The sequence below is a fragment of the Pseudochaenichthys georgianus genome, chromosome 4 (genome assembly GCF_902827115.2).
Source record: "Pseudochaenichthys georgianus chromosome 4, fPseGeo1.2, whole genome shotgun sequence".
NCBI classification, from domain to species: Eukaryota; Metazoa; Chordata; class Actinopteri; order Perciformes; family Channichthyidae; genus Pseudochaenichthys; species Pseudochaenichthys georgianus.
In genome coordinates, this window is record NC_047506.1 from 31,919,908 (window position 1) to 31,940,479 (window position 20,572).

The following is a 20,572-nucleotide window of genomic DNA, read 5'->3' on the forward strand; positions in this document are numbered from 1 at the left end:
CAGATATCAAATAAGCCATTTTTCACAATTCCACATTCCTCAATAAGCTCGGCGGGCTTTCACACCAAACAATCCTCCCTGGCCCCTCTCAGCCTTTCTTTATTTGTGTTCTGATCCGTCTCCGCCGCGACCCACCGCTGAGAGAATGCGCCCTTGTTTCCAGGGTGAGGAAACGGAGCCGTGGGCTTTGTGAGCGCAGGGGTGAGGCGGGTTTACTTTGGCCAAACCGGGCTCAGTTACATCTGATCCTCAGGCGAGCACCAGGGATCCACTAGATGGCGACAGGGAGCTTTGCAACAGAGACGAATGAGAAAGACCTTCGACAACCTCACATTCCTGTCTCAGACAAGGAGATACATTTACTGCGATGGATCTATGAGATATGTTAACAAAAGAAGGGGTGAACGTTGACAAATATGAATGAAAGTGAAACACAAGGGGATCAAACTATGAAATGAAACTCAAAAGACAGGTTCGTGCAACGCTGCACTACGCCCACATGGAGCTAGTCTAAACCAAGGGAGATGGATGGCCACATTTCCAAAACATGTGTCTGACACACACAGAAAAGTGTTCTGGTGAGTCACCGGCTGAGTGGAGTGTGTAAGCAAGTATTGAGAAACCCCCAAGCAAAGAAGGGAACGTGGTTGAGCCTTCCAGCCTAGAAAATAGAAGGACATTCTCGATTGAGTCAGATGTCTGTAAACAGACGAAGTTTGCTCACATCTCACACTCCACGTTGACACACATGGAGCTCTGCAGTGTGTGATGTTTTCCTCTCTTTACAGGGATGAGAGCTGCTGTTGATCCAGGTGTCAGCTGAACCCCCGGCGTCCTCAGAATGCACAAGTGTATGTGTGTGGGATTGTTTAGGTGTGTGTGGGGCTGCTTATGCGTGCAAATAGTTCATTATATTGAACAAAAGTCTGAAGGTTAAAATATGGGAGCGCTGTGTATGTGTGTTGAAGATATAAAGACAAAGCGCCTCGGCTCACTTCCTCATCAGGTCCGATGCTTCTCTGCAGGTTCGGAGAAGTTCCTGTTCCCCAAGGGGGCCACTGACCTTGACCACACACACATACCTGCTTTCTCTCTAAACACACACTCACCTCACTGACTCCTGTTTGAATTAGTTATTTACCATGCTACAGAATATATGACATACATTTTCACTGGTTTCTACCCGAAAAGTAGAATTATTTTAAAATGTTATATTTTGAACCTGATTTTAAGTACTCAAGGCTTCAAAGGTTGTTACGATTTCCAATGGTAAACCAACATTTTCTATAGTAAATAGTTACAGTTCTTTAAGGCTGAGGAAATATTTGGGGAAAAGTAACCAATGGGGATAAAATAAAAACTGCAGAATCCCTTCAAGAAGAAAGCAACACAATTCCCAGTATTTACATTTTTTGATTTTAGCTTTTGTCTTGAATCAAGTTTTATCATAGTTTCCTGATCTCTTTCAGAATAACTAATAATCTGACACTTAAACATATACTTAAACATCCTGAATCTCTTGGGGGGGGGGGGGGGGGGGGGGGGGGAATACAACTTTAAAGGGGCATTATTATGTTTATTTTGAGGTTTATATTATGTTCCCTCTCCTTAGACATGCTTACATGCACAAATTGTTAAAAAAGCTCTTTATTTTTCTCATACTGCCTATGCAGCAGCAGCACCTCTTTTCACCCTCTGTCTGAAACCAGAGCCCAGTCTGCTCTAATTGGTTAGCTGGCTGGCTCTGTTGTGATTGGTGAACCTGCATAGAGATGTCCCGCCCTTAGCATATCACATACAATATGTTTGAGCGCTATGTAAGACTGCTCGTGATGTCACAGAATTGAAAAAGGAGTCCAGTGGAGGCGCTTCCGGCAGGGGAGGTGTGTGGGAGAGAAACTCCCTGGAGGGAACTTTTGGATTTTAGCCTCTGCAGGACCGTTTACATGCACAACAAACCTATATTTACGCACTATAGAAAAGGGAAACCTCAAAAAAGCACAAGAGGGCCTCTTTAAAGTAAAAAATGCTCTGATAAACATGCAATGACCTAACTGCAGAGTATTCATTAACACGTTCACCCTAGGGTAGTACTGAGTCTAAAATCACAACACCGCATGTTCGAGAGTCAGAAGTACGCACACTAGAATCCCAGTAATTGTTCACTGACAAACCCGTTTTCCTACGAGTAAAGGTCCTGCTAATTGTATGATATTGGCAGATGGAGCGCAGTGGGGAAATAGAATGATATAATTGAAGGGGGCGGAGTCAGATTGCAAGCACCCCCCGGGGCACGATGGGACGTATAGTACATACGGAAGCAACTTGTGCCGTTATGTTTCGTCAACCGCAACGCTGGGACTTGCAGGCTCTTTGGCCAAACAGAGATGGATGGGGTCTATTTCCCGTTTATGGCAATTCATGGGGTAATTAATGGAATTATAACTCCCCCAGAACGGCCTATGACCTCATATTTTGGACTCGGAAACGCAGGAGAAGAGAAGAAAAATGACATCAGTTACTGCAGCCGTGAATAATCAATCAGACAGGACTAATCCGTGCAACGTGTGATGCTGACAATAGCATAAAAGATGGCTTATAAATACACTGAGCTGCTGAATGTGATACGAGAAGGAAGAGGAGGCCGCCTGGAATGGGGGAGGTGAGGGGGAGGCTGTGGGGTACCGGTAAGGGGGAGGCTGTGGGGTACCGGTAAGGGGGAGGAAGAGTGGGGTCGGGGGAATGTAGTGGATGTGGTTTTTTATGATGGTGGCTGTTTCAAGGGCTGCCTGGGTGGAGGGAGGGATGTTTCAAGAGGCACAGGTTTCGTACTTGGGCGAGAGGTGAGCAGCGGATGGTAAATAGCTACCAGGTGTGTGTGTGTGTGTGTGTGTGTGTGGAAATAGAGGGGCTCTCTGTGAGTGTGGACAGCAGAGGGGACAGGAGACAGCTGGCTGCGGGGACAAATGACAAGAGTAGAATGAACATGGGAAACCTTATATGTTTATGTTTTGCCATTATGTGGATGAAAAGTCCTGACCAGAAAGGCAACAGCGTTGGTCAATTGTTTAAACACTTTTGGGACTTTTTGGCCAATAGTTGTGCCGTCTTGTTGCTATTATGTGTCTAATACTCACCCAAATCAAGACCCCATGAATGAGCCTTAGTCAAGCATCACAAGAAATTACTTTTTAAGTTATCAGCAGACAGAAGTTAAAGGTCACCTATTATGCAAAATCCACTTGTTCATGTATTTTCTACATACACATATGTCCCCTCTGTGATAAGAGATTCTGAAAGTTTCAGGAAAAAAGATTTGCATAAAGGAGCGGATCAGATTATGGCCCCTTTGTGATAATGTGATAATGTTTTTTGTGTTGCGTATTAGCCAAGCACCATTGGGCGCTTTCACACCAAGTACTTTGCCGTTATTAGTTCCAAGTACTTAGTTCATGAGAACTCTTTAGTTCCGGGAACTAAAGAGATCGCGTTCACACCGGAATAAGTCCCTGACGTCACTTCTTCTTCTTCTGCTGCTTTGGGTTTACTGGCAGGCCGCAAACAACTTCACGGTGTATACTGCCACCCGAAGTCCCCGGCCGGAAGTCCCCGGAGTTGGGGACTGGCTTCAGTAGAAGCTGCTTGGGACTCCCAGCCAAGCCCCCAGGAAGTGCGCCGGAGTCTGATGAGAATATTCGTGCTGGTCAAACGGCGGTACTACACTTCCTTTAGGTTGCTGGGCCCGGAAACACTTTTTTCCCATTGACTTACATTGGGAAAGAGTGGTCTGTACTCGTGGATATTTTTTTTTAAACTAAATAAACTACCCATTATGAACGTTTGTATAGCCCTTATTAAAAACATTCGTTCCTCAAGTTGTAAAAATGTGCTAATAACGTTATTCTGAGTTATTTCCCTCTGCATTATGAACGAGCATCTAACCCACGGGACCGCGCCGCCCGGCACGTTCATGTTACGTGTTCAGCACTACATGTTTCTCTTTACCCATGGATGCACAATAAGAACGGACCATATCGCCTTACTGCCAGCCCACGGAGCTGTAATAATGGATATATTGCACATGTTTGCTGTAATTCATCATTTGCAAAATATTATACTACATGGGCTGTATGATGTAAATCTTGTACCGTAAATGTTGTATTAAATAAAGTTAATATTACCGACATTAACGTTCCTGTAGCTTCTTATTGCACTTGCAATTGTTTTAGGTACTTGTGGGCTACTTAACATGAATAATCAGTTACTATCCTTTTACTCCATCACATTTCAAAAAGAAATAGGCTATTGTTATTTTAACTCCACCACAGTAATCCATCATCAGCTTTACTTTTAGATAAAGTTTTAACTCACAATTGATCACAACAGGCTTCAACATATACATTTTTATATATTACCAAGTGGTTTCATGTACAACCCACACAAGTATCATGCTAAATGAAGCTCTGTTGCTTGGATATCACTAGATCCTGATGTCAGCGTAATATAAAAGTACATAACGATTGATGTGTAACTTAGCATAATTACTAGCTAGCTGCTAGCTGCTAACTGCCGCCTCGTTAATATAAATCCAGTACCATGCTGTCATGAACGCGCGGTGCTGTTACGTTTACGCAAATTCACGTGCTTAATGTGAACGAGCCTTTTGGGCGGCGTGGTTAAAGTTGCGCATGCTCTATGAGTGCACATACGGGTACTTCTCAGGCATGCCCGTAATCTGTGACGTTTCCCTCTCTCAAAAGTTGGGCCATTTTGTCATCATGCGCCAATGAGCAACTCTCATAGGAATGAATGAGGCCCCGCCTCCCACGCTGTATCCAGTTCTTATTATACATCCATGCTCCCAGCAGCTTCTACTGAAGCCTTCTGAGTAAATCGCCAGAACGCCGAGGCCTCCTCATCTCCACCGCTCCCATGTTTTCTTTTGTGTTGCCATAAGTTAGTCTCTCTCCGTTGGTGCGCTGGGATAATGCTAATGCTAATAATGGTAATGCTAATAATGGTAATGCTAGCAAATAATATGGCGGCTTCTCAAAAACTTTCCGAGTTTTACGGGGCGTGGTTTGCAATTCGCCCAGCCAATCAGAAATTGGAACCTTTTCCTCCCAGGAAAGTCCCTGCTCTCTTGCAGGGACTAAAAAGGGGTGAAAAGGTTCGCAAAAAAAAGTTCTAGTTCCAGATCTGTTTGGTGTGAACGCAAAATCCCAGAAACTATTCCTGGGAAAAGTACTCTGGTGTGAAAGCGCCTAATGTGTTCTTTGTAACCAAATATCTCTCAGAGGGGCATGGGGAGTGGCTCCTTATTTTCATCTAGAGTAACAGACAGAGAATCAGCTCTTTTGAAACAGGGCTGAAACAGAGGGGATTATGGGATGCTCCAATGATCTGTTTGGTATTTCGAGCAAAACACTTCAGAGACATGTTTTGTAACTGAGAACTACATTATATTGATGAAAAAGAGTATTATAGGGGACCTTTAAAACAATTTCAAGATCAGGAGAAATCACAGTTTCTTGTGCCTTGACAACCCCTTCAATTCCACTAGGGGTCTTTATGCTCGCTGGCTCTCTGTTATCAGCCTGATGAGCCACAACTTGGCCCTATAAAGGGCCACACCATCCAGCCAGTGCCAGGCTGTTACGGAGCAGTTCAGTCAGCCAACAGAGAGGAGCATGCTCAATGTAACTCAACAGATGGAAGTCTGACAAACACTTATTTTCATCTTAGAACATGGTGTCCAGTTCTCTCAAATGATCAGAGTCACTTTAGTGCACAAGCATGCAAGCGACCTGACATTTAGCGTTATTCCACTTATGGACAATTGTCGTCTTTATCAAACCAAGAAACAAATCAACGCCAGCGAAAAGCAGAGAAGAAGAAGTCTGCTAACATGGATGCAGATATATTTTGTTGCTGATGTTTTGATGAGTAACACAATATGTAAACAGAATTGTGTTTATTTATGAGAACAAATCTTCACAGGGTAACTTTAAAACGACCTACATTTACATTTTCCTCAAAGTGGCCTCGTGTGGTTGTACCAATGATGTGTCCTCTCTCGGCGGCAGAGGTAACGTGACGTCATTGGCAACACCGCAGAAAGTCTAAGGTCGTTGAGGTTCAGACCTCAGGAATAATGACTGCAACTCAATTTCATCTGCATGTAACAGTCACTTACTGCAGGTTTTGGTTTTAATGTAAAAGGTCCTTTTCCCTTGAAATCACGTAAGGTGTCTGATCATAAACAGAGCTTTACCATAATGTGGCACATCGGACACAGCCATGAATCTAATAACATATGACATGTTTTAGTATACGGACTATGCAGTCATTGCGGTTTATGCAGTGTCAGAGTTGTAATTTTAATAGAATAGTGATTATATATATAAGGTTACATGCCTTTTACTTGTGTATTACAGTAAATAAACTAACATTACATGTACTTCTTTTGCTAGAAGAAGAGAAGAAGAAGAAGAAGCAGAAGAAGAAGAAGAAGAAGAAGAAGAGAAGAAGAAGAAGAAGAAGAGAAGAAGAAGAAGAAGAAGAAGAAGAAGAAGAAAGAAGAAGAAGAAGAAGAAGAAGAAGAAGAGAAGAAAAGAGAAAGAAAGAAAAGTAGAAGAACATTTCTATAAGCTATTTTTAGAAAAGTTTGGTTGCATTTGCTTTGCATGCAGCTTCGCTCCCTGCCACATGCTGCTGTGGAATGCATGAGTGGACAGCAGACCGGGGGGGCATGCTTGACATGATAATCAAGATGATATTTAGCTGTGGAGAGGCTAGGAGCACAGCAACCCCCGATCCATCAAGCCTGAGCCCCGGAAACCACTGTTACCCTTAGCATTAGACATGTTTACGTTCTAGCTGCAGTATGTGAAGCAGCTACCCACTCACAATGTGTTTGTCCGGGTGTCTTTGGGCGTGTGAGTACGGGTGTAAGAGTGTGTGTGGTGTAAGCGTAGTTTGCGAATCGCTGTTCTTCCCTGACGGTTTCACGTTCACATTTTCCTGCTGGCTGAATTAACAGAGGAACGGCTTAATTGGGGTTAATTGTTCCAATCCATCCGTGAAGCTGTGTGTGAGCGAGAAAAAAAGGGTTTGTATGTGTACGTGTGCAGTAACATGTCAAGCCCTGAAACCCAAAGCCAATGCTCCCTCACTTTCATCTTATTCATACATTCATGAACAAATAAACATGCAAGCCTGGAGAAGAGGAGGGAGGGTGGTGACGGAGAGGGGGAATGCAAGCAGAGAGTATGATGTAGAAGCAGCTGGATTTCTCTTCTCTCTGCTACCTCCAGACTCATACTGTATGACATCCACCAGCCGTTTGATTGGAAATGCTAAACAGGGGCTTTTAATCTTCATGTGTAAAAAAGGCCAGTCATTTGAGTGAGAGTTGCTCACCTCTCTGGCCACTGATGAACTCATTCCTGCAGTTTTGCATCAGCTGCAGGATCCACTTGTGCTGAGCGTAGATGCACTGCCATGCTGGGTCGCCTGGAGCGTGAAGGTCCGACAGGTACCTAGACATGCAGACAACACATTTAGAGTCAAAGAAGAAGAAAAAAACCACATTTTTTATACGGAACCCCTGAGAGGCAAATGAGGCAAGAAAAAAAGTTCAGGTGATTAATTTTGTATTTGTTTTCTCCTGGATTTATGATTTAAGAAAAGGTGAAAGAAGATGGGGTTTTTTCAGGCTCGTTGTTTATACATTTCTTCTTCTTTTTTTCTTCTTCAGTGAAAAGGTGAAAGACAAAATACTGTGTTAGCAAGTTTCCTTATGTTCAGCTGTTAAAGTTTAATTAAAACTCACCCGAAAGAACATGAATGCTTTTAGTCCTATTTAAAACATCTGTCAATGGTGCAATACAGCCTCTTGTGGCCAACATGAGCCTTACAACAAAAACATACAAATAAAGCCGGACAAAAAAATACTAATTTCACCTGGTAAAACGTTTCAAGGATGAAAAAAAGCAACTTAAAACAATTATGCTGGGTAAACATTTTTGCTGGTGAGTCCCTTTTTTTTAACTTTTATTTTTCTTCAACTGTTTTACAGATAAAGAAAATCATTTAACTTTTTGGCAAACCTTTTTTAAACCGGTCCTAATTTATTTACACTTTCTTTGCCCCTCAGGTCTTCCATACATGAATTGCTTATAGGTACAGTAGAAGTCATGGTCACCTGAACCATACATTAGTTGCTGATAGGTACAGTAGAAGTCATGGTCACCTGAACCATACATTAGTTGCTGATAGGTACAGTAGAAGTCATGGTCACCTGAACCATACATTAGTTGCTTATAGGTACAGTAGAAGTCATGGTCACCTGAACCATACATTAGTTGCTTATAGGTACAGTAGAAGTCATGGTCACCTGAACCATACATTAGTTGCTGATAGGTACAGTAGAAGTCATGGTCACCTGAACCATACATTAGTTGCTGATAGGTACAGTAGAAGTCATGGTCACCTGAACCATACATTAGTTGCTTATAGGTACAGTAGAAGTCATGGTCACCTGAACCATACATTAGTTGCTTATAGGTACAGTCATCAAACACCAATCAAAACACCAATACCAGGAAGATCTTGGCCCTCGGGATTTCATTTGGTGGGGATCACTCAGTGACCTGTGTGCTGTCAGATGACTCACTCTCTAAACTGTCACCTGGCTCCCTCTACTGTCATCCTCTGAACCAGCTACTCATTTGTTTCTCATTAGGGGGCATCTTTCAGAAGATTGAGCAAGACCCACAGGCACAAACACACACATGCAGACTAGCGCCCACCATCAAGGGCAAGAGTAAACAGGAGTGGGCGTTCAGAGCCGAGCCTGACGCAGCAGGATGAAAGATGTTGCCGTGTGGTGAAGGACTGGTCTCTGTGATCCTGACAGGTTGGTCTGAACAATAATAATCGGGGGATACCACAAGTATGAGAGGGCAGAAGGATAGAGGGGGGGGGGGGGGACGCAGCAAAAGAGGAACAGAGAAAGAGAACGGGACAACACAAAGCTAAAAGTGAACATTTAGAGTAAAGGGAAACATTTTCTGGAGGACGAAGTTCTGGTAAACAATGTCAGATCAAAAGGAGTGTATTGAAGGAGGATAAGAAATCCGACTGCATATAGTTCAAGATCAAAGACCGCTCGCAATGTTAGAAATGGTGTGATACGTGTCAAGAAATTAAAAACTGCCGGATAGTGTTTTGAAAACCAGTTTCACATATATATAATGAATTATGCAAAAACTAATAGAGCACAACTGTGAGGAATATAGACGGATGGTATTAAAAGCCGTTGCTGTATTATGAAGACGTAAAGAGACCTGATGTATCTCTTCTGGTCGTGCAGCGTGGACGGGGTCTGCAGCAGTTTCTCCAGCAAGAGGCTCCTCAGAGCTCCGATCTTCGTCTCCACCTCAGCGTACACTAGAGCGGAGCAGCAGAACAAACCGTTGTGATAGGTTTTCACTTTATGCGATTCATTTGTCGAGTCAAAAATTCAAATGACATGTTTACCTTTTTTGAAAACAGGGACTTCAGTAGGGCCAAACAGAGATTTGGCTTTCTCATAGTCGTTGATCACCACGTCGTAATCACCCTGAGGGACAAAAGTTAATTAAATACAGCACAAGCAGCTTTTTTTCTTTTTCATTTCAACGTATTCATCGTGAAACAACATTTGATTTAAGCCTCTCTTGCTCTGCCCTCTGGATGACAGCCTTCCAACTGCGCCTCAAACAAATATGCATACTGGATGGATGCAATCGTGTAAAGGGAAAACTGTATGAAACACTTTGAAGTAATCACTACTAATTGTATCAATATATGTGCTACAAGCAAAAGATACAAATATTACTGACGCTTTATTATTTACATATTTGTTGTGTCTTATCTAGGCCCTGGTTTTTTGGGATTATGTTTAGATTGTATTTATGCATCTGCTGTAAAACCACAAAACCACCAGTTTACTGAAAAAGGACTTAAAATAAAGTTAGGTGAAGTGAGGTGAAGTTACACTTGCAGATGGACGTATAAAAGCTTGGGAGGCTTTTCATGTGAGATATTAGGTGTTATGATGATTGCTCTGGTTTAATAATAAAAAAGGAATATATTAAAAAATACTTATATGTTTGTTATGATTGCTAAATTAACTCAAGATTAGTTTCATAAACACCAAGAAGAAAATAATAATAGCCTCACAGATAACCAGCTCTAAAGGCTATAGGATGCTATAGTAGGGGGGGGGGGATCTGAGACTGCAGAACAGATTATCACCTCCTCCTCCTCCACCACCCAGAGAGCTGAAGGCTTTCCCTTCTTGACGAAAGATCATATCTGATATCTTACTACACACAGCTTGAATGACACAACTGAAGAGGTGAGGAAAGGGAAGCTATATATTTTTTATTTATACACGAGCTGGTATTCATTTGTACATATACGTGTAGTATGTGAATTAGGGGTATGCATTTTTAGATTTTTAATGACTCAAATTGGTTTATTGTGGGTCACAATTCTAGAGAAAATCAACCCAGTACAGAGGGTTGCCTTTTGTTAAGGATCTACTCTAGTCTGCTGTGTGCTGGCACAAAGTGGACTAAAGGGTGAATAGGGTTATGAAGCTTTTGATACATTTGAAAAAGGTATACCAAATTATTGTAATAATGTAAACACTCAAAGGCAAACTTATGAGAACAATAAGCATTTTTTTTGTGCTAAACTTGCATAATAAAACCTATAACCTAAATTTTTTTTAATTATTAGTGACTTCAAGTATAACTAGTACAATCAATACAAAAGCTGCCTGATTATTTATACAATTAGTAGGCTTAGGCAAGCTGCCTTTTTATATCTCAGAAACTCTGCAATTTCAAAAATAAATTTTACGCTGGTATTTTGTGTGATTTGTCAATGAATTACACAAAATACTGGTGTGTAGGTTTACTGTCAGTCGGCTGCAATCATTAGAATCTTTTAAGGAAAAAACATTTAAGAAAAAAGCGTTCTTGGAAATTGTGAATCCTACTTCTTACATGAACCATATTTCCCCCATCCTAACTATGTGGATAGTACCTTTTGAATATTGCGTTCAATGTTGAGTGGCAGGTTGAAGAGAAACTTGAAACGCTGCAGGACGTTGAGAGCATTGCGTGTGGAGTCAGCTTTGTCTTTCCGCCCCAAGACCTCCTGGAAAAGAGTATCTGCAGTATCGCTCGCTCCTACGAGGAAACAAAGAAAGAGCGAAAGAATGAGAGGGAGCCAGAGGAGCGGGAGCAAATGAGAAACCGGGATACTAAATAAATAAATGCTGATACCACATTTCCCTTTTAATGTTAGTCTCTGGTTTTCCTCCTGCTCTTTGTGTCTGACACGGTAGGGGCCGAGCTGCTAAAGAGAAAGAGACGGCTATCTGCTGGTCGGACAGTTTATTGGGACCTTTGGGCGACTAACCGGCTTCGTGGGTGGCCTTGGATGTGTCGTCAGATAGAAAAAGAAAATACTTCTTCTAATCATAACAACCCCCCCCCCCCCCCCCCCCATAGCAAAACCCCTGAAGGAATAACAGCATGGGATCCAACGGAGGAATTCTTCCATTTTTTCCACTTGCCAATCGTAGTAGTCATCAAACTAACATTCTGTTTTGTGATTGACGCTGAGTTTTTAGGGGTGACCGCCGGTGGCCTGGGCCCTACAAGTCTGGGGATGAAAGCTGCGTCCGGCCTCAAGGCTTATTTACACTAGACTCCGGGAAAAGGACCGGCTTATTGACCCTCCATTAGGGGAGTCACATTATCATGTATGAGATGAGAGGGGGGAACACATGATCTGCTGAGGGATCTGCTTGTAATAAATGGGAAGCTCTACAAAGGCATAATATCATGGTGTGATCAGCTTCGCAGCACAAAGACTGTCTCTTCTCATAATTGCTTTGCTCATTGAGTTTTATTAAACATGTCAAAATCATGCCAAGGACTTACTGTAACATTGTCAAAAGATGTAACCCTAAAGGGTTTCTCATTTGCAAAAAGGATTACATAATTGATAAGCTTAACTGCAAACAATTGCTTATGAATGCAATGATGTCACAGACAATGTGCATGAACACAAGCACACACCTTCATTTCAAATGTTAGGCTGCTAGGGCAACAACGGTTGGCACTAGTGGGTTGAACTTTATAACAAATAACCAGAACTCAAGTTCCATGCCCCCCTACTAACATTCTCAATGGTCAGCAAATGGCAAAAGACCACTGCCATTCACTTCTGAAACACATTTCTTAACAGAGAACAGGATTAACCCCCCCCCCCCATGATGATGTCACATGATGAAAGGGGGGCGAGTTTGAGAACGGTTGAAGGATACACTTAAGCTGCTCTGAAAAAGCCAGTAAGCATCGAGTTGAGATTATTTGATCAAAAAGTTTTGTATTCTTAAAATAGTCGTCCTAATATATCATAATTAATTACCTGTAAAATGTCCCTCTCTGAATTCTATCTTGCGAATAAAATAACATGTTTGGTTAACATTAACAAAAACTAGTTGAAAGTAAAAAAAATAGCCAAAAGGGTGCAATGATTTGGAAGTTATACATAAATGATAAAGAGTGTACAATAAGTGATTGTCAACATAACTTGCTTTGCTAATACATTATGTTGTTTTTTTAACTGACATAAATAATGGGTTCCTTATCATTTAAAAATACTACATTTTTCATACAACTGGAATGGAAAACATTTAAACAACTTAAAATATAACAGGATTGATCATTTCCTCTCAACTCAAATTGGATTTCATCAAACCAGCTTTTGATACATTAGACATTTCATTGTCATTGCCTATCAATGCATTTATTGACACATCAGATGGGGATTTTACGTGCTTATCAAAACCTGAAACTGTACATTTACAATTTCTCGTGGTGCTTGACTCTAAATCAAAGATGCTTACTGTTCAGGATGTTTTCTAGTCGTTGGGTCATGGATCCCTCCACTCTCTCGGTGCCATCAGACTCCAGCCTCTGGTGGATCGCTGCAACACAAACGTCAGTTTGATTTTGTATTGTAAAAGACTGCAATGGACAATATACAGTTAAAGCCACGGAAATAAAACTTGAGAAAGAATAGCATTATGTTGATGTAGGAAGTAATGTAAGAAAAAGTGGAAATGGTTCTCTACGCTATAAAGCAACTCACATCCAGTCTCCTGAGACAGGAACATTTTTAATTTCAGGAACCGAAGGTAAAACAATAAACAGGCCCTACCCCAGTGATAGATGGGAGATAACCTCGCCGGTTCTCCGCCTATAGATGCTGCTATTGAACTTAACCCCCCCCCCCCTCCTTTGGCCTGTTCCCACGCAGTAAACGACGTGACCCTTTCCCAGCGCTAACTGTACTGGATCAATTCACCTCAGCAGAGCCATTAACAGCACGGTTTTGTGGTCTTGGGACATTTGGAGCCCTTTGACCTGGAGGTAATGAGAATCTACAATGTTTCAACTCTCTGAAAAATAACATTTGGGAGAGCAGAGCAGGAGGTCTGGATGCCAAAAATGACTTGAGGGGGAAAGAAAATCTCTGATGGCTTGTATCCATCACTTAGCATGAAGAGCTTGACGCGGGAGAGGGACTTTGAAACGAGGGAATGAGGGGAGAAAACAGAGAGAGAGCAAAGAAAAGAGGCAGTGGTGTGGCTACCCCAGTGAATAAATAAATGGTGAGCAGTATTGGGCAGCCGGGCGCTGAGAGCTGCAGTGTGGGTTTATTGACAGAGTGGAAGGGAGGTGGAGACGGCTTATGAGACCTTCTCCTACATACTTGGGGAGCGAATCAAATATGCACCGGGTAGACATCTCAAGAATGAAGTTAAGAGACAGAAACATGGGAGAAAAAAAGAAGAAATCCTTAAATTTCTCTTTTTTCCCCGTCGCTACCTCCCTTCTTCTCTCAGTTCTATAAATGCTAGAAGAGCTTGGACACGGCAGAAGGAGCGGGAGGCAAAGTAAAGGGGGGGGGGGGGGGGGGGGGAGAGTTCTGTAAATAAATATGTGGGCCCAGTCTGACAGACAGAAGCCTCAAGGCAGGGACTGAGGTATTCCTAAAACACGCTGTTCAAACATGCCATTGGCTAATCAGTACGGACGGCGCTGGCCTTTTCGTGGACCTCTCGCTGCTCGACGACCGGTAAAAAAACGCGGCAGGTTCGGTTAAGGCACGTAGACGTGGGAGTGTGTGGGAGAGCGCAGGATTGATAGGGCTGAACACACAGGAACACACACACACACACAACACACACACACACACACACACACACACACACACACACAAACACACACACACACACACACACACACACACACACACACACACACCCACACACACACACACACACACACACACCACACACACCAACACACACACAACACACACAACACACACACACACACACACACACACACACGGTCTGCTTCACGTCTCCGCAATACCCCCCCTGCCCTGCTGCCAGCTGTGTGTCCTCTGCATCTGTCACACACTGGAGGGCCCATGACGTCACGGCTAACCTAAACATCAGGTCAGAGTCCGGATAACACACGCAGCCCAGACCTGAGGAAGAGCTGCAGCGCCCGCTTTCACTTCCTGGAACCGTTTGAGGGAAGACGAAAAAAACCGAATAAGAATAAAAATACAGTGTCCCTGGATTCTAAAGCTGGAGATGTTTTGACTCCTGCCGGGGCCGGGGGCTCAGGGAATTGGCCCTGGGAATATGGCATTTTTGGAACACGGTAGTCGTTCCGTTTCCTGCATCACTGGGAGACTTCCTGTTCGCACAACAATGAAAAACCTCAAATTTCAACATTTTTAGTAGAAACAACCCTGGACTCCCTGACAGACTGTCCTGTCCGTCAGTCAATCAGCCAGCAGCTCTGTCTACAGCATGGCTCCGTGTGGCACTGAGGCTCCATGCACGTCTCTTTCAACAGCCTGTGGTGGTTCACATGGAGGGTTTACAGACAAATATCCCTCATGCAAACAACTTCAATATTTGATTTGACAGAATATCAGCCAATGGGGAACAAATCTGGCCACGACAAAACACTGTGTGGACTCACAACTAGCAAGAACAACTGGATATAATCATTTCAGGAATTCCACATATAGTTGCTTGAAACATTATTTGACTAAATAAGCACAACATAACTTTCTACCCGCAGTAAATAGTAAAACCTGACAGGTAAAATGACTAGAAATTCAGAATTTCCTGCTTTTCTCAGTTTTAAACACAGTATATTTTACAGGCCAAATGCCAAAAATCTTGAACTTTACTTAAAAGCTATAATGAAATAAGAATATAATGAACTTGTAATCAGGGTTCTACCCATCAAAATACCTCAACTATGCTTATACAGAACTTGAGTCTTTTATCCAAGTTATGAATGTGTATACAACCTTTCCATTTTTTTAAACAAGTCAATAGAGCAGAAGGACTGAATTGTTAAATGAGATTGACAAAGAAACTGTATTTAGGCAGATAGCTTATATAGATAACTGATCTGCCTGATTGGCATGAGGTCCTTTGCCTTAATAACAAAATGCATGCACTGTTAGTTCCATATCGATGCTGAGCTTTTGAGGCCATGCAACTTTACAATGCAATTTTAATGGGCCCTTTGGAAGCTTTTATAATACAACCAACCCAAGCATCAAGAGCTGGCCCGAACTCCCAGTCTTGTTTCTGCATGTGCGAACAGATCGCCCCGTCATTAACAACATGTGTGGTTGTTATATGAAAAGTTCTGCAGTTCATAGTTCATTAGAAAGACACATGGGATTTTTTTGTGCTATTTCTGTTGGATTTGGTTAGCTGTACTTAAGAGCAATTAAGAAGCAATTAGTGGGGACATGAAATAGAGGGGGGTAGGGAAACCCCACGGTTATTGAAGTCGGAGTCCTGCTGTTTGCTCTAAATATTTTCTAAACGCCTCATTTCTTTACCCCGATGTGGCTTCTCTGCCTTGTTTTCACCTTCGCAGCAGCAGCGCACTTGCATTAAAAAGTAACTCCAGACTTCTATTAAGGTCATCAATAAAAATCTCACATGCAAGCGGGAGTGAAAATAAACAGGAGAGGAGACCGACATCTCTTGATGGTGATTGAGGGCGCTGGAAGCATTGCAGCTAATGTTAACACACAAAGAGAACACACAAGTACCCTGTACATTTCACAGCTAATTTCTTAAAAAACGTTCACAACTCCGGTGAGGTTCATTTGGAATAACTAATAACAACAGAGACCTGCCAAGGGCCGCTGAGAGACAAAGAAAGGATTCACAGTTGCTCCGACAGCAGCTGTGCTAACCAGGCCTGGCAGTGCGCTGGCTGGCTTCGAGCAGCGTGTCGGCTGGTATGTCGGTTTGGCTGACCATGCACAGTATACAGAATATCTCCACTTGAGCTATCCATTTGGGGCCACCACTTCTTTCTTTCTGACTGAGAGCCAAATGTTGGCCGAGAAAGGATGTTGCAGTGCTGTAATGAGTCACGGTGAGAAAGCAGACGTTTAAACATTAACTTTAAGTCAAGCTGCTGGTCTGGATATAAGAATGTTTTTAGTGGAAACTACTTTTGAAAAGTGGGAGTTGTTTGATAGGCGTGGATAAAGTGAGTCCGTGCTTCTTACATAGCGTCTGTTCATTTATGTTAAGGTCTATTTTGTGTTGTTTGTAGCGTTATTGTTGATGATCTAGCAAGTTGGTTAGCATTCATTTAGTGTATCTGGTGTAGTTAGACAGAGCCTTTAATGCCCCCCGTGATTATGTTGAGTTGCCACAAAGACGATTTACTCATGAAAGGAAAAAACGAAGCGAAAAGCATATCAAGTGTTGAAATTCGTAAAGCAACATTTCACTCTCTTAACACTTTACTTGTGTAATATCTAGGAATGGGTATCGTTAAGGTTTTTAATGGTACTACTGTACTACTCTTATCGATACTGCTTATCGATCCGGTACTTTAACGGTATACTTTTTGTTATTTTTTAAAGGGAAAAACTTAACAAATTGTAAACCGAATTAACATTGCTTTATTTAAATGTGAAATAAATAAAATATAATAATGATGTTATTATATTGTACTGTACTTGAGTAAAATGTTGAGGTACTTGTACTTTACTGAAGTATTTCAATGTTTTGCTACTTAGTACTCCTACTCCACTACAGATATTAAATACCTTTAGTTACTTTACAGATCTGGATGAATGATGTGAAATATAATCAAGCGTTAAATCAGACTTTAGTTCCACCTGGAGTAAATCCACCAGCTACCCTGCAGTATACAAAGTCATTCAGACTAGCTGCACCTTCACCAGCTTTGAGAACACTTTCATGATCAATTATATTAAAACATATCATATACTATTCTGAAATGGACCAATCTACACAATGACTACTTTTACTGTCGCTACTCTAACTATATTTTGATGCTAATACTTTTCTACTTTTACTTGAGTAACATTTTGAATGCAGTACTTTTACTGTAACAGAGTATTCCTACAACCTGGTACTTTTTTGCTTAACTACAAGATCTGAGTACTTCTCCCACCTCTGCGCACCTGATGTGATAACGTTACTCGTAATTGGGGAAACAGCTGTTTGTCAGACTGCTCGTGTCAACGAGCTTACGCGAAAACACTAATGGCAAACAAGCTTTGTCCACATCGAGCCTTGTAGAGTGTCTCTATACTCTCTGAACGCTCCGTCCACATCTGTGTGCCGCTCCAGCGTCTGTTAGCCCACCCCCCCCACACAGAGAGACACAGGGAGATCGCTCTTCCGGAGTGAAAAGAGCGGAAATAATGATATTGCAAGTTAGAAACGTAAGATGCATTTTGACACTTGGGGGAAAATATGCTGCATTTTGAATGTCCGATAGTCCACCATTAACACCTTAGTCTCGTCTCGTCCCATCAACGAAAACAACATTTCGTCATAGTTTTTATCACCAAGAATCTATTTTTAGCTCGTCATCGTCTCATCTTAGTCATGTAAAAAAGGTCATTGACGAACATTTTTCGTCATTGTTTTCGTTGACGAAATTAACACTAGTTGTCTCCCCACCTTGTTTAGCTCAAAGTGTTCTGAATTAAAAAAAATAGGTGATGCAAATTAAAGGGGATCTATCATGCAAAATGCACTTTTGTACGTCTTTTATACATGAATATGATGGAGCCTCTCTTTTCCTCCCCCTCTTCTGAGAGCCCAGCAGCTGATCTCAAAGCACGCTCCCCTCTCCTGCAGGGGGGCGTGGTCAGCTGCAGCTCATTTGCATTAAAGCTACATCACAGAATCAGCGCTTGCAAAAACAGGGCTGGAAAAGAGCAAATAGAGCGAAATGAGGCATGGCTAAAATGCATGATCTGTTTGGTATTTTAAAAAAAAAACTTCACAGACATGTTTTATATAGGTATGGCCATGCAATATATTTGTCAAATATAGCATGATAGGTCCACTTTAAGTGGGGCATATTTTACCAATTTTATATAAACGTCAACAGGGTGCATGAAGCATCATCATGCACTCTTGGTTCACAGGTCACTTAAGTCCATCCATACTGTATTGCTTCCTCATCCTGTAGAGACTGTACATTTCCCATTAAGGTCAGTGGGCACACAGTAGGCACGCTCAGTCTGAACGTGAGAATGACTGCGCATTGTTCCCATTGGTCATATTGGCTCTGTTATCGCCACTATCAGTCCTAATACTCTGGCCTGCATTGTGTTGGGCTGCTCCGTTTATTTAGATTCAGCCACTAACAATGAAAACATTGCCTCTCTCCCAACCGGGGCACAAACATACGGAAAGCAATAATAATAATGATGGAGGCAGAAAAGTGCACGTATAAATAGTAAGGGGAAGTAACTGAGCGGCTATGGCGGGAGGAGAGAGTAAACAGACAAAAGTATGAATGATGAAGCGAACAATTGATTTGAAGTACCTGGCAGAGAGACAGCAGTCAGTCTCGGCTACCTTGACATCATTTTGGCCTCATGTGTGTTTGTGTGTGAGATTGTGTGCGACAGGTGAGAGCTGATCTTATTTTGAGTAACGCGAGTTAGCCATGTTGAGGTCGGCTTGTGTAACTATAGTACAAAGTGGAGGGTTTTCCCACGGCAGACAAATTATCCTCTTTAATCAACCGCTGCTGAACCGCGTGTGGAGGGGGAAAAGTCCCAGGACACACACACACGCACGCTTTCCAAGAAATCAAAAGCTTGTTTATGAGCAGAGATGAAGAGTGATGATTTGAAAAGTTTGTGCTGGCCATTTGGTACGATTCCACAGCACACAGAAATGTGTTAATCCCTCTCACCTGCCAGAGCGTCCTGGGCCTCAAAGAACGTACTGAGGCCTCCTTTCACATACGCCAGACTCCCCTCGTTCTTCTTGGTCGCCTGCTTTTTCAGATTGTTGGCCGCGAGCTTCAGCTGCTCAAAACTGAGAAAACAAAAATGACGATGCCATTATATTAATGCCAACAAGCTGTGATTGTTGTCAATCATTTCGTCATTATTCTAGTTAAATGAGCAACTGTGTAGTCTATAAAATGTCCATGACAGGAGTCCAAGATCACGTCTACAAACTGCTCCAATTTACAATATTAAACTGAGAAAAGCATAAAATCATCATATTTAAAAAAGAAGCCAGAACTCACAAATCCACAATTTGACTGGATAACAATAAAGCATTATTCAAATAATGTTGATATATTTAAAAACGATTGGTCAGCTAATGCCTTCAGCACTACATTACAATGATGGCATTTTGCACACACGTTTTTATCGTAGAAACACAATCACACACACATTGTTTGGCCGATGTGAGTACGTGTGTAAGTGTCCCGAGAGGGGTTTCCTCCGCAGGAAGAAACAGTCACCCTGCGAGGTCCAAACAGAGGCCCCTGGTCATGCTGGATTCTGGGGTCTGGGTTACTGGAAGGCTAAGCAGGGGGAGAGGAAACCAGGAGAGTCCAAAATAACTCTCCTCTGACCTGACATGACAGTCAACGGGGCTGGGGGGTCCGGGTCAGCACGCTGCCTTGTCGTTGACATACCTAATTGCTCTGTGAGGGGCCAAAAGACCATGTGAAGATTCAGCCGTAATCTGGGGCGTGAAAGCTTTGTGCCCTCCATGCATTTTGTATACATTTGGCATTTATGGCCAATGGTCATAAAGGCCAATGGTCTAAAGACAAATATATGCAGTTTACTAATGCAGAATAAAGAAATAGAGAAGCTTTCACCGATAAATTATTAAAATGATTGACAATTAAAATCCTGTTGAACAACGTATTGATTAATGGACTTATTGGAGTTCTTCTAGGATCTATAAACCTCTTTTCAACTTGTTATACAAGGGAATGTCTCTTCAACACATTCATTTACGTGCCACTGATGTCATGTGCCAGCAAGATGTGCTTCTAAAAGAAACATATAGGATATACTGCCACTATACAGCATTAATGCACTGAGCCAAGCCACAGGGAATGTGTCC

At 42.2% G+C, this 20,572-nt stretch overlaps 1 protein-coding gene across 1 annotated transcript in view; it reads right to left on the bottom strand.

Annotated features, from left to right (window-relative positions):
* Positions 1–20,572, bottom strand: part of exoc2 (exocyst complex component 2) — a 55,689-nt gene that overhangs the window by 13,269 nt on the left and 21,848 nt on the right. Inside the window, 6 exon segments of the mRNA XM_034081153.2 lie at positions 7,423–7,541; positions 9,351–9,453; positions 9,544–9,625; positions 11,101–11,246; positions 12,977–13,057; positions 19,392–19,516. Coding sequence (XP_033937044.1) covers positions 7,423–7,541; positions 9,351–9,453; positions 9,544–9,625; positions 11,101–11,246; positions 12,977–13,057; positions 19,392–19,516 — 656 coding nt within the window.